General features: G+C 41.4%; 1 protein-coding gene across 2 annotated transcripts in view; it reads left to right on the forward strand.

Moving 5' to 3' along the window:
• Positions 1-651: 651 nt before the first annotated feature.
• Positions 652-14,933, forward strand: part of GABRA1 (gamma-aminobutyric acid type A receptor subunit alpha1) — a 38,497-nt gene continuing 24,215 nt past the window's right edge. Inside the window, exons 1-3 of one of the 2 annotated variants that reach the window (XM_088522605.1) lie at positions 652-704; positions 2,825-2,912; positions 6,329-6,441. In XM_088522605.1, coding sequence (XP_088378731.1) covers positions 2,839-2,912; positions 6,329-6,441 — 187 coding nt within the window. In that variant the 5' untranslated portion in view covers positions 652-704; positions 2,825-2,838. Of the gene's footprint in view, positions 705-779; positions 898-2,824; positions 2,913-6,328; positions 6,442-14,933 lie in introns of those variants that run through there. The other variant, XM_088522606.1, reaches the window with a different exon arrangement.

Raw genomic sequence — 14,933 nt, forward strand, 5'->3', positions numbered from 1 at the left:
AAAACGCCAGCTACCTGCGCTTCATTGCGACTGCAGAGCATCCCTGGCTGCCACCCTGCGCCTCTCGGTGTGCAGGAGCTGGGGGCTCTGCATGCACTGCTGCATCCCCCCATTCCCAGCCAGCCTCCATTCATATTTATGCCATGATTAAATGTTTGATCAAAGGTGGAGTGTGAACGTGGATCAGTTGTGTTTTTAATGCACGGCCCCCAAAATAGCCTGTTTTGTAAACTGCGAGTGTGAAAAGCTCGGGAGCGTTGCTGGCCGCCCCCAGCCGCGCAGCCTCCCCCCGGGCAGCAATAACGCTGCAGATTGTAGAAGGATTTGAGTCTGCAGCCAGAAAGGGATTAAGGCGAGAGCACTGGAAGTTAAATTGTGCTGCATATAAAAAATGGGCGGATTGGTCTCTAGATGAGAGCTTGGTACCACCTTCCTTTCTAAAATAAAATCTCTCTGGCATGAAGTCACAGCCTATTTCACATCCGGTTTACCCTGGGACGTATTACTACTGTCTTGGTAAAGAGAAAGCTTTTGTTGTGGAGCCGCGGCCGCAATATCGGGAAGAGAAGCGCGGGCGCGGAGCAGCGGCGCGGCGATGGCCGAGGCGGAGTGAGCGGCGGAGCCGGAGCCGCGCAGCCCCCGCGCGCGGGCGCGCACCCCGCGCAGGCGGCAGCGGCGCCGCGGACCCGCGCCCCGGCGCTCCGGTAAGGGCGGCTGCTCGCGCGCGCGCGGCCGTATGGACACACGCGTATGCGCACACACCTATAGGCACACACATATGCACGCACACATATAGACAGAGGCGCGCGCGCGCGCGCACCCGCCGGGCGCTGCCGGCTGCGGGCACCGCGTCCAGGCGCGCAGGCGGCTCCCGGCTCCTTTCCGCGTTCTCCGCAGGTACCGCCGGCTCGGGAGGATTTTTTTTTTTTTTTTGGCTGCCCCTCCAGCTTGAAAATCAGCAGCGATTGATGGGCTTTTATTTTCTTTTATTTATTTATTTATTTTAACGTGGACTGATTTCAGCCGATCCCTTGGAAAGGGCTTTTGGTGGGGTGCTTTTTCTTTCTTGTGTTTATTTATTTATATATATATATTTTTCCGCGGGAGGCGGTGGGAGGGGTGGCTTTCCCAGGGCGAGGGGGAAATACAAAGTTGAAATGCCGGGAGGGAAACAAGTCTCGATTTGTGCCTCAGAGCAGGGCAAATCTCTCCTCAGCGGAGGTCATAAATGCATCAAAATGCCTCTTTTTTTTCATTATTATTATTATTATTATTATTATTTTTCCTTCCAGTGGGCGCTGCTGAAATTCGCCCAGACGCGTGGCTCTTCCTCCCGTTTTGCACGGGAAAAAACTCCGGCTGCTGTGGCGGGCGGTGCGGGCTGGGGGAGGCCGGCGGGTTGCGGAAAGTCCTCGTTCGCATTCGCTTTTTATTATTATTTTCCCTTTTGCAAGAAACTTTGCTGCCGCTGCCGGGTTTAGAGCAGCTTCGTTGTGGGGAGCGCGGGGCTCAACAGATCGCGGTGCCCGCGGGAGGCACCGTGCGCGGCGCGGCCCGCGGAGGCTCCGCGCGCGCGGAGGCTGCTCGGGGCGGGCGAGGCGGCTGGGGGCGGCCGCGCTGCGCGCCCCGCTCCGCGCGCCCCGCTCCGCGCGCGGCCCCGCCGGCCGCTGCCCCCGGCGCTTCCCGGGGCGGTTCCGCCGTTTTACAACGGACATTTCTGTCTTTAAATGGTCCCTGAGAGTGAGCGGTGAATGGGGGAAGATGTTCTCAAGTGTGTCACACCGGGGGAATGTGCAGTGCCGCCCTTCCCCGGGCACTTTCAAGGACCCCAGTTATCTTCTGGGGGTAAGGACAAGGCTTGAGGGGGGCTTATTTTCCCTATTTAATGTAGTAGATGCTAGAAATCGACTGTATTCCAGCACGTATAGATGTGTAAAGGGACTTGCAGCATCACCTGAGAAGTCAGTTGAATCTGAAACACTGATTCCACAAACCTCAGCTAAACTTTGTATTTTATGGCTTATTGGAAAGGGGGGGAAAAGTCTGCCCTGTTACTTTTTACACAAAGGTAAAGTGAAAGTAACTCAATGAAGCCTGGAGCGTGTGGAGAGAAGAGGAAGAGGTTGCTAGTGGAAAAACGCTCCCTAGAAGCTATGGGAGCCTGGCAGAGATTTAGGAGATGGTGTGCAGGTTATCAGCACATGGCTTCATTATAAATTGTGCCCTTTAGCCTGACAAAAATAGTCATGCACATACTTAGCAGCAGAATGGGGATCTGATCCTTACAGATGCTCCGAGACCTGAGTGTTCCAGGTAGGAAGAGCAACGTATGGAAGAGAAAGTTGCTCCAGCCACGTTGAGGAGCAGCTGGGCTGCGAGGGGAGCCGGGCGCAGGCGGCCGCCCCGCAGGGACATCCCCAAGGCTGCAAGGACTCGGGCCGGGCCAAGCAAAAAGCAAATTGCACTTGGTTATTGGGAAACGCCATGTACCCCCCGGCTGTGCTCTTCATTGCAGGTGGGAAAGGAGCAGGGATTCCCACCGAATTTGGGGACAGCAGCCTTAGCTTGTAGTCGTCCTTGCTGAAGCTTGCAGCGATGCAGGTGAACAGGCCCCTTCCCACCGAGCGGACCTCAGCGCTCCCCAGGCAGGGAGCAGAGCAGGCCACGCTGCTGTGGCTCCAGTGACATGAGCGGGAGGGCGGTGAGGTCAGTGCCCCGCATCAGAGCGTGCTGAAAATTCACCTAAATCGGGCCTAAATCCGGCTGCTTGCTCCTCCAGTGCCTGCTTTAATGTAGGGAGCACTGATGGTTATTCTCCTTATAGTTTCAGAGCCCACCATGAAGAGACTCGTGGTGCTTTGCGACTGCCTGTGGGCCTGGAGCCTCCTCCTGAACGCACTGACTGAGAGAAGGTGGGGGAGATGTGTTTCGATGCATCAATATATTTTGGGAACCTTTAATTTAATACAGCAGTGTAAGACAGAAGTATTGCATAGGCTGCACTACTACTGAGTGTATTGGGGAAAGTTAATCCCTGTTCAAATCCCAGATAAATCTGAATAAGAGAAGATTGAAAGAAAACTACAGTTTGTTTGCATAACATTTTTTTTTCAATATTGCGAAGAGAACAAAAGCTTTCTGAAACAAATTAAAACTAAGCTACTTTTGAAACACCTATGCAATCCTTTCAACTCTCCATAGTGACTGTTCAGTTCATTCAATATTTCAAATGGAATGCCAGTTCCTGAGAGGAAAAAAGTGCAATTAAGTGGGATTTATTTATTTATTTATTTATTTAAGTGCTCCTTACTAACCATATTTTCCCTGAAAGCAGAGGTGAAACTTTAACTTTGCAGTTCAGTTGGGATTGGGTCCAAACTTAGTCCCTGTCCTTGTAAAGCTGAAGGAGCCCTTCCAAGGAAGGTGGCTTCTTGTCTGGAGATGAATTTGTAGGCAGAAAGCCTGTAATAGTTCCCCTGTTTAAAAGATCATCTTGCACCAAATCTGTACAGAAAAGATGTTGAACTCCTGACTGAAGATGGGTACTAGTGTCAGGAGCAATTGTTAATCATACAACACTCCATTTGATAACTAGCAGGTGAACTAAGCACTCTGAAACAGACTGGAGTCTACCTGGAATAAAGCACTCACTTTGAGTGCTTTATTCCAGGTAGACTCCAGTCTGATTCAGTATTTAGTAAATACTGAGAAAGCTCACAGATACTTTTCCATATTTAAAAAATATTACTGATGTGGTAATGATGTTACCTAATGACCACAAAGCAGCACGAAAGGGTTTGGAGTGTCACTAGTGCTCGCTGAAGGGTGGGTTTGTACCTTCATGGCAATCATCGTGTCTCCCTCTGCATTAGCAGCCCAGCTGCGCTTATCTCCTGGCTGCCCGGCAGAATTTAAATAGAGTGGAGGGCGCAGGGGCCACCTGCACAAGGGCTCTCCTAACGCAATAGGAGGGGTGGCAGGGGATTTATGTAGCTTGATTGGCACGTTGAATAAACACTATTTTTTTTAAAAAAAAAGCTTTTATTTTGCTAATATATTGAGAAAAGTGAGAATTTGAACTACTCATTAGATACTTCATCTGGCCTACCTCAAGAATTTTGTGAAAACATGTTTAGTTATATACATATTTAACACACACAGGCAAATATATATATATATATAAATGTATGCATGTGCATTTTTAATGTGTGAATTAAAATGCATTGCACTAATGTTTAAAAATTATATGGTGTGTCACTATTATAATGACCTGTAGATGGAGTTAGTGCACAGTGTTTTATTATACAGTGGTTTAATATGAAACAACAGTCACATACAGTAACTTTGACATTTTCCTCACAATGTACACACCTTACGATATATCCAGCTTACAAACCATTTTGCCACAGTAACTTCACATGTTGTCACTTCTGGAGAGCTGCTAATTTTTCATTACAAAAAAGAACTGATGAATTAGAGTTACTACAGTCTTTCCATTACATTCTTCTTGCCATTAAAAGATGAACATGTCAGGCTCCTTTCATGAGTGTGGGCCTTAGAACCACTGAGGTGTTTGGCTATCCCCAGCCTTGGTGAGCTCCTGCTGTCCTTGAGGCACACACGGACAGCAGCCTGTTTGCTGCCCAAAAGTGTTAGTATAGAGTTTAATCCAGAGGAGAGTCCGTAATTGCAATCCTACCTAAGACATACGGGAAAAGATCCTGTAAGCGATATGGACACAGGAGGCAGCAGCAGCAGAATTTGCTATTTGGTAACATATAGGAAACTCAAAAGAAAAAGCATGAAAATGTTAGCCTTCGTGCTTAAGATATAATTGCTACTTTATAAAATGAGTATAAATTAGACAATTTTTAATAAGTCAAAGAATATGACGTGGATAGAAGTTTAGGGTATTCATTTAAAAACTACTGGAGATACTGTCCTCTTCATTAGAAACCATAATTTATAAGGATTAAAAACCTTCAAAACTGTTCTCCATGTCCTATTAAAATAAAACAAAAATTAGTAAACCTCTGTGAATGTCAGTTCCAAAACTTTGTTATATTCGTAGCTTTCATTACTCAAATTTCTATTGCAAAATAACGTGGAAGTGTTTCTTTCCCGCACCACAAAGTAAAAACAAATGCTACGAGCAGAGCAGCGCGGAGCACCTTCCCTCCTCCGTGCTCTGCTCCGTGCAGGCGGGATGCGGAGGGACGTTGAACTGATGGGGCTCAGGGTAGCTCTGCATAGAAGAGAACCATGTCACACAGCACCATATTTCCCCTGGAAACCTTCGGGAAGGGACGGCATCCCAAGGGAAGGCTTTCACGCTGCCACCGGAACACGGTGTTTGGAAAGCAGCGTCTTTGAGTTCGGTCGTGGTGACTCTCTCCGCTCATAACAGCAGATTTTCACGGAATAATAGAAAAAAAGATATTGGGTTGGCTTTAAGGCAACTGTAATGTATGGTGACAGGGTATTTGGGTTTCAAATTTAAGAAAAAGGCTGATTCTGATCTTCTTTATAGCAGCTGGGCACTCCTGTGCCCATGGACTTCATTCCTACTGGTATGGATGAAAACAGGATTTCGGTAGTGGAGTTCAAGAGCTGCATTCTGGTGCCCACACTGGAGCAAGGCTGGAGGAGCCTGGCTGGGTGGGAATATCACATCAGGGATCTGTACACGAAGCGTCACAGAGATGAAAGATTTCCATGTCAACAGATGGTTTCATTGCGCATTTGTAGGGAAAAGTGGGAGGCGTTCCTCCAAATCTAATCAGTAACACAAAATGAGAAATAAAATGAAGCAAAATTATATATTGATCGGTGAAAGTGGGCTCTTGCATCTTTTTTTCTTCTGTACGCATGAGGAAGATATCTCTATTTTTTATTTTCTCTTTGTTTTAGTGAGTGTTTTCAGTCTTTAAGCATCAGTGTTTTAAACGGTATTCTATGTATGCAAACCCTTTAGAACTATTATAAATTAAACACATTATCTTTTGCTGATAAATGAGCCTTTTACTGAGAAATACATATTGGGATTTTATAACCGTTAATGAATAATGAGATAAACATTAAGGGACTGAAGCTCTATTTGCACACCATATGTGCAAGCACACTGTTTTTCTAAGCTTTTTACTAAAAATGTGTAGTTTAAAAAAATGTTCATTTGAAAGGACCCCATAAAGAGCTGCATTCTGGTTTTATGAAGATGATTTTATGACCATACATCAGTACAAGCAGGATAAAACAAATTTTGGCATTATTGTTTGGCAAGGTTATTGGTGGGTTCCTGTTTTATAGTGTTGACTGTTCTGTATTTCAGCTATGGACAAACCTCACTGCAAGATGAAATTAAAGACAATACCACAGTATTTACCAGAATATTGGACCGTCTGCTGGATGGCTACGATAACCGCTTGAGACCAGGACTGGGAGGTGTGTTATATTCTCATTCTTTAAGTTATGTGCTATAGAAAAAAAATATTTTAAACACTGTTGTTTTTCTATGGCATACTTGTCATGCAGTTTATGAACACATAAAATAATGCTGTTACGCGATACCATTTCTTCAGACATACTATGCCATTCTTGATGTTGCACATACTCACTTTATGCATGTGGCCAAAAGAAGAAAAGTTAATGTTGACAATTCAAGAAAAACACTTCATGCCCATTCAAAATTTGTGTGTGTCAAGAATAAAATAAAATAAAAAATGACCTGACAAAGGAGAGCAAGTTTATGAATTGGGTCTAAATGACACATATAAACAAGCAAACACCCTACTGACTATTTTCATAAGAAGATTCGCTTCTGAAAGTGAAAACATCCATCAGCCTTAGCTATATAACAGTCTCTGAGAAGTTTATAGGATTTTTTTTTTTTTTTCTGCTAAGGTATATCCGGATTTGTTCCAATAATATTTTGTCTTCACAGCATGGTAAAGATGTCTGCTGAATGCATAAAAAGTGTAGAAAATACATAGCATTTGTTATTTTTACAAAGCCCTGTTGCCAAGGCCGGGCTGCTGAGCGTGCCGACGCTCCGGTGCAGAGCAGAGCGTTCCAGCTGCCCTTCCAGCGCTCTGAACGCCTGGCGTTATTTCTGCTTCCCCACAATGCCTATTTTTGGTCTTTCTGACTCTCCAGGCGACACAAACCAAGGGAAATTCTTCCCTCGACCCATGTAGAGTTCAACCTGTTCTTATATAACAGCACTCAGGAGAACTCTGTTGTGTGAAGAACAGTGCATTGCATTAAGAGTTCTTACACCACTTCCTGGGGGTGGGAAGGAAAGAAAATAAAAAGTAAGCTTAGTTATCCCGTGCTTGGAGGCTATCATCTTGCAACGATTCTTCAATCGTGAGCTGACTTCTTCCATGTTTCACTGCACTGCCTTAACTGAATGGCTGTTGCTACCATCCTGCTTATAAAGCGGTCCTTACAAAACTTTCTTGGTTTATACATTTGGGTGTGGACTTTCAAAATAATTTTCAGCAAGGTAAGAATCACTTTTTGGTTAAATCTACTAGCATTTTTGCCTGCTTTCTTATAAACCCTTGGATTAGCCTACAATAAATGCTCCTTAATCTTTGATTAATACAGCTGTAGAATTCAGTCAGCTACTACATCATAGTAAATAAACATAGCACAGAAGGCAATAAATAAATGAAACTCTGTGAATGGTATAAAGTCTGGTATGCGTCTACAAGAAAAATGCAAGCACATGATGATTTCCTATATGATTTTTGTAGCGCTCATGATTTGTTTTGCAGTTACTAGAGAGCAAACCAAAGGCGATGCAGGAGAAAGCATGACTTATTCTCTGCAGATCTATTTGAAAAAGCTCCTAAGCGCTTCATATTAACTGTGCGAGGGACCTTTTTGCAGAAGCTTTTGTGTGAGGGGGTGTGTGTGTGTTTAGACTTGCAGGCTATACTGGAAATCTCATGAGAGTATCCCCCAACCCAGTTTAAATCCATCCTTAATACAGACTGTCTGATTTAAATGCTTCTATAGTAAGAAACGACTCTTCACAAACCTTAACAGCCATTTGCACTGCTAGAAGTTTAAAGCAAAAAAGGGGGTAGCAGATTAATGCATAGGAAAGGGAAAACAGGACTGGAATAGTTTCATTAGGCAAGGGTTAGATAAGAAAGAAGTGTCTTTGCATGTGCTTACTTCCTTTCTTGAGCTGAATGTTGCATGTTCCTCCCTGGAGCCAAGGATCTAGAATAATGCAATTTCTGTATCATGCAGTACAATATAGTCTCATGTCTTATCAGAGCAAATTTAATTTATCTGTTATATTTCTGAGCTCAGAATACCAGAATTAAACATATCAGGATTTCTAAAAAATACCCCTTCTGATGAAATTGCAGGCAACAAAAGTATAATAAGTAGTAGTTTTACTGTTTTGACTACTGGATAATGTGTTGTTCAAAAGATATAAATGGTAGTTTTAAAAAACTAAGGACAGACACCTGGCTGGTATTTTCAAATCTGATGCCAAGTTATAGTAATGCTTTTGCTAGATAATTCTGAAATGCTTGTTTACGATGCTTTTTTGTTGAGGTATCTAAATATAACCTCATAATCTCAACATGAGGCAATTTTGACATATCTGACCTTTTCACACTTTGTATAAATGGGGAACTATATTCTGAAATGATCTGAACACAGAAACGACCATTAATACATCTCATGTCGCATGAGTTTTGGTGATGGAGGCTCAATAACCTTCAGCTGTTCTGTTTGCTTGGTCTGTTGCTGAGAGCTTTAATTCTATTTGCAAGAATGGTGGTTTTGTTTGGCTTCCAACAATGCCAGTGATGGTTTCTTATTAAATATTTCAACCAGAAGAAGGTTTTTATCTACTTTAAAAAGAAATTTTAAAAAGCTACCAAAGCTACCAGTAAAACAGTGTTTTATGATACATAGAATTAGGTCTAAAATTGATTCACTCCGTATAAGTTATGATGCAGCTATGATGAGGGAAATTAGGCAAAATATGTTGATAAATTTTACACTATGTCAGGCACAGTATCAATCTGTGTACCCCTGATTATAACATGCTATTCTGATTATCCAAAATTGTCTCTTCATTTGGTGCCCTCTGAGCAACAATAGCTGGTGTAGAACAACACACACTACCATTGTTTTATCCTGCAGAAAGAGTTATATGGCAGAAAACTCTACTTCTCCCTGTAAAATCTCTCCTTATAAACTGTAGCTTTCTAAATATATACATGTACAAAGCACACAATTCTGTACCTGAACAGAAACAATCAAAGAAAAACTCTCTCAGATGCAGAAAGGTCAGTAGTCGGGTTGCCTGTTTCACCTCCCTTGTATGTATGCATATGCACAGAGAACTCAGCAACAAAAAGATGTGGTATAAATATAATGTAACAAATGGTAAAAGGTTTGATCTTCAATAATTTTTCTCGCTTGTAGAAGCAATTTCCTCCCTCTTGAGATAAACCCCATGATATTTCCCTATTCTGATTTTGCAAACTTCTCATTAGTGGGATGAATGGTTTCAGTTAGTGGTGGAGATCATCTCTGGCAGATCAGGTGCCATGAAGGCAGCTCGCTCTCATGGTGAACTCTCATTATAAAGACACATTATCAGAACTATACTATATATCCATTGGCAAGGTAGATTGTAAAGAGGGAGCACTGAAATAATGAAAAATTTAGAGGTGCAGAATTTTGACCCCTACTTCCAGAAGGCACAGAATCAGAGCCAGATTGATATTAAGTCCTCCCTTTTCTTTTTCAGATGTTCTTTTGAGGTATCACTTGAAAGGGAGTCTGGAAAAGCACATACGCTCCATACTGTAAATGAAAATTATTGTTCCTCAAATAACGCTGCAAGGCCATACAAGATACGAATTGAGCTCAGAGAATTCTGCCATTAAACAAAGATAAAATTATTTTTTTATTATAAAGAATATAAAAAAGTGGAGTGGGTGACCCAGGTAGAAAAACAGCAATTATTGAATAAGTTCATTATTTAGAAGAATAGCATTGTGCCAAAAAACTTTTTTTAAAAGAAAATCAACACCATGTTATGCGTTGACACATTTGCACCTATTATCAATAATTATTGATATAAATTATATTATTTAGCTGTTTGCCTCCTTCATACGTGGGCACAGTCACTTAGTCAGACATCTCTAGGAAATAAGCATCTGTTGTACGCATCCATAAACACGGACAAACAACTCAGTTTACACTTATTTGTGCCTGGAAAATAGAATTTTCAAAATGAATGTAAAAACATTCTGAATCACTCCAGAGGATACCTATTAACACTAAGAGAGGATAATCATTTAGAAAAAAGCAAGAAGGAGGAATTACAGAGAATAACATATTGAAGATGAAAAAGAGGAAATCATGTTAGGCATTAAGAGAAAAAATAAAGAGTGAAGTCATTAAGGTAATAGGATAATTTTCTGTGGGAACTATCTGGATTCTTGAACTAGGGGTGTTCAAAATAGACTAAATAATAAAGACATCATGCTCTTTTCGAATACGATCCTGAATAACATAGAGGATCAGATAGCAGCGAAGATAGTACATAGCAGAAGTGAAGTGAGGCTTTGGTGACTTCTTGTAGTTGGTCATTGTTTCTGAGAAGGAAGTTTAAATGCACTGAAAAGCAATAAGAAATAACAGAAAAAAGAAGTTTCCTGGCTAAATGAATGTGCTGTTGACTTTAGTCCTGGCTTTCCTGTGCCCCGGTTGCAAAGGGACCCTGCTCATGGGCAGGGACTCTGCACCTTGTGTTGAGGGTGATGAAGGTGCAATCAGCTCCAGATTTTAAACCTGTCACTTTTGTACTGGCAAATATGCCCTCTCTACAAGGAAAGGATATCAGGTGTTCTGTGACCTTTAAGGTTAGAATAACTGCCAGTGTGATTTATGTCTTTGAGAGGGATTTTTAGTGGAAAGACAAAAGAATGTTAATACAGAACAACAGAGAAGAAGAGTGGGTTTCATCAGGATGATGAGAGTGAAGTTTCCTAAATGAAAGCTCATTTTATTGTTGAGTCAAATAAACATTAGACCATCCCAAACAGATTATTGCCATTACTTCAGTATTGAACAGAATGCTGCTTGTATGTGAAAGCTATTTGTTGATCTCTCCTGCATGATGTACATGAAAATTGTGTGACTGGCCCTAAATGGAATATGGGCCTTTGAAAGCAATTCCTTACTTCCACAGAATGCTGAAGTTTAAAGTGATGGAGAGTAAGCTCAACAGTATTTGTTAATTACATTTAGAAATTAATTTTTATGAGAATATTATCTATAAATATATGATAAGGTGGTTGATGTCCCAAAGGAAATTTTTGGACTTGAACTCAGATCTGCAGTAACTTAAAATTTAGGTAAAATATGGTGTTGGTCTATGTGAGTAATATAAATTAAATTAAACCTAAATGACTGTACTGTAAATGAAAAGAGAGTCCTATATGGGACCCTTTCTTATAATCTTGTAATAGAATGAGGACTGATTGCTCTGGCTGAGCCCTGTATAAATATATATATATATATATATATGTAGTTTTAATAGTAACAATGTACACTATACAGGCATCTTAACTTTTCATTCAAAACCATAAGAAAACCTTTTTCTGTTTTAATAACTATAGCACACGTACACAAAACACTGAGCAGGAACCAAAAAATATGGAATTAGTTTAGCCCACCCATCAAATGAATAATTCAAAATTTTGTGTTCAAATACTAACAGGTCAGAAAGGGAATATAAAATGAATAGTTTCCTATAGATAAATAGGCTTATTTCCTGCTGTTTAAAAAAATCTGTGTTCTTTTTTTCTTTTGTTCTCAATTTGTAATCCAATCACTATTCTAGAAATAATGAGTCCCCTGGGAGTTTAAATCGAAGTGATTTTTATTTTTACTTATTAACTTTGAGAGTTTACATTAGCTTGACATCATTAGCAAAACACAGTATTTGTAAACAGTGAAATTACAGTAATTCATGTTGACTGATGCTTTTCCATATATAGGTAGACCATACCCATTTTCTACTGGTGCAAACTGCTTTCCTGCCTGTGGGTTTGTTCTAGGTGTTAGTCTCAAAGAAAAAAAAAACTGTTTGAGCTTTCCCCTGATATCTAGCACTAAAGCGTAAAGAGCAAATAAGATATTTCACATATTTCTGTGGCTTTGCTGATCCATAACTATGTCGGACATCTAACATTATGATTGCTGTAAAATTAATCTCCTTACACACAATGAAAGTCACTAGACATTTCCTTTTTTTTTTTTTAATCTCACTATTTTTACAGACACTCCTACATTAACTGTTTTTGAATCAGGGGGTAAATGTTACAGTCCAAGGATATGGTTAACATGTCTTTACAACTGATTGATAATCCTTAGATGTTAGAGCAGCTCCCGGCCATAGTTTGCTTTGCACAGTAGGTTAAGATTTTACTACAATTCTTTGGGATAGTGATGGATTTAATACAGTCAAGATCTCAGGTTTCTGAAAAAAAAAAAAAAGGGAAGAAAACTGGAAAAAAAAAGAGCATTTCAGACAATTTAAACCTTCCCATGGTGATCAAGTTGCAAACTGAAAATGGTTAACCTTGATTCTAAATATACTTCCCAAGTGTATGAGTAAACCTCTGTCCTGTACAGGAGTGACTCACAACCTTTGGAGCTCCTAACAAAGCGTGGCTGAATCATCTAATTAGTAAAACAGTAAACAAAAAATTCAAAACTTCCACACAGCTTTGGAGGGGCTGATGTTTCTTTGATGTGCTCATACACATTTTTTTTTCCAAATACATCCTGTATTTGAAAATGAGGTACATATCAAGGATTAAAAAGATAATTTGAAAGGCATCAGTCATTTGTCCACTCCCTGGAAAATCTTCCGTCTTGCTGCTGAAGCCTTTGGTTTCCATTTTGCTTCCTCCAAGAGATTTCCTAAAGCCTTAACCTCTCTATTATGACTGTAAGTCTCCAAAAGCTCTAGAATGATTTTTAGGATTCAGCATATCACCACATGGTACGCTCGAAAGAGTACAATCTGTGTTTGCGTAAGGCAAGTCAGTTCACTCCATTATTTTAAATAGAGCCACAGTATTTTGCTTCAGCTGGGACTCTGCACTGATATCATTAAAGGATGAATATATCACTTCTGAATTGTTTCCAACATCTGCTGTTTTGGGACTATCTCCTGATGATGCTGGTGGGAATGCCTCGATGGAAAGGAGATGGACAGTAAAAATCAGAGAGCTTTAAATGAGACATTTGAGCTTCAGTTTGCAATATGCAGAATTCTAATAGATTACATGATGACATTAGTTTTTCACTCTTCTTAAGATGCCGAAGTTGCTGGAACTTAACCTCTGCAGCAATGTTTTACTGGACCTTGTGAAAATTCCATCTTCTTTTGCTGCTAGCTGCTTCATCTCAGATCCCAGCCTTCACCTCTTGAACTTTTGTTAAGAGTAGTGGCTGAAAGAGAGAGCATTTCTTCCAAATCAATATGTCTTGGATGACCACACGCCTCTTCCTGTAAAAGGAGGTTGGGTTCTCACTGTAAACTTCAAGATTAAGTCCACAGCCACTTAGATGTCAAAGGGAGCACTTAAATATATTTAAGGCAATTAAAAAGCTTGTAAATGATGATAAGGTCACACATTCATTTCCCTGGTTAGCCAACAAGGAAATTTCATCTGCCGGGTGCTTCTGTCAGCAGTCACAGTAGCCTGCAAACCTCTCGGACACCACTATGATGATCAGGGGCCTGGAACATCTGCCCTATGAGGAGAGGTTGAGGGAGCTGGGCCTGTTCAGCCTGGAGAAGAGAAGGCTGAGAGGGGACCTGAGCAGTGTCTAGAAGTACCTCAAGGGAGGGAGTGAGGAGGATGGTGCTGGTCTCTTTTCAGTGGTGGCCACTGATAGGACTAGAGGAAATGGCCGGAAACTGAAGCACCAAAAGTTCCACAGGAACTTAAGGAAAAAATTCTTAACAGTGAGAGTGACAGAGCACTGGAACAGGCTGCCCAGAGAGGTTGTGGAGTCTCCTTCTCTGGAGATCTTCCAAACCCGCTTGGACGCAGTCCTGTGCCACGTGCTCTAGGTGACCCTGCGTGTGCAGGGGGGTTGGACTAGATGATCTCTAGAGGTCCCTTCCAACCTTAAGCATTCTATGATACTATGATTCTATGATTCTATGAAAGAGCTCAAATAGAAAAGACACTATTTGGACAACTCAGGGTGTTTTTTATTGTACATATATATACATATAAAGTACATTTATATTACACTACTTATGTCAGTATATATCTGTAAGTTGCAGACTTTTTTCAAGTGTAATATTGGAAAAAATTATGTGTACGCTTTAGAACACTCATTCCCATTGTAACTTTTGGGACATTATAGAAATGTGTATGGTCCTTAGTTAGCTCCACTCTGCACTGCTTGGACTGATGCCTCCAGACGATGTTTCTCCTTGTAGCTATATTATAAACAAAGTTGATAAATGTCATCCTTGGTGAATATTTTGTGGTATTTGGTGGCCCACAAAATACCAGTGTATTCAGAAGTGGTTGGTAACACATTTGCAGAGGGGGAAGGAGGGAGGTTGAGGATGCAGGTCTCCCGGGGGGACTTTCACCAGGGCTTCTGCAGAAGGCAGATGCTTGGCACCCGCACAGGGTCTCAGGCTGAATGCTCGTGTGTGACCACTGAAATCACAAGGTGCTTGTGAAATGGCCAAGGGCATCGTGCCCTGCAGCTACAGCACAGCCTGGAAATCATGGGGAAGTGAGATATGGCACATGCCTATAACCTATTTTATGTACACATTATAGATTTCTGAATTATTATTTATGCTAATCTGTCACCGGGGCCTGTAAAACAAATCTTTTAGTTTA

This window comes from Tinamus guttatus, unplaced genomic scaffold (assembly GCF_059628265.1).
Source record: "Tinamus guttatus ecotype Peru unplaced genomic scaffold, ASM5962826v1 Tinamus_guttatus_pri_ptg000155l, whole genome shotgun sequence".
NCBI lineage: Eukaryota > Metazoa > Chordata > Aves > Tinamiformes > Tinamidae > Tinamus > Tinamus guttatus.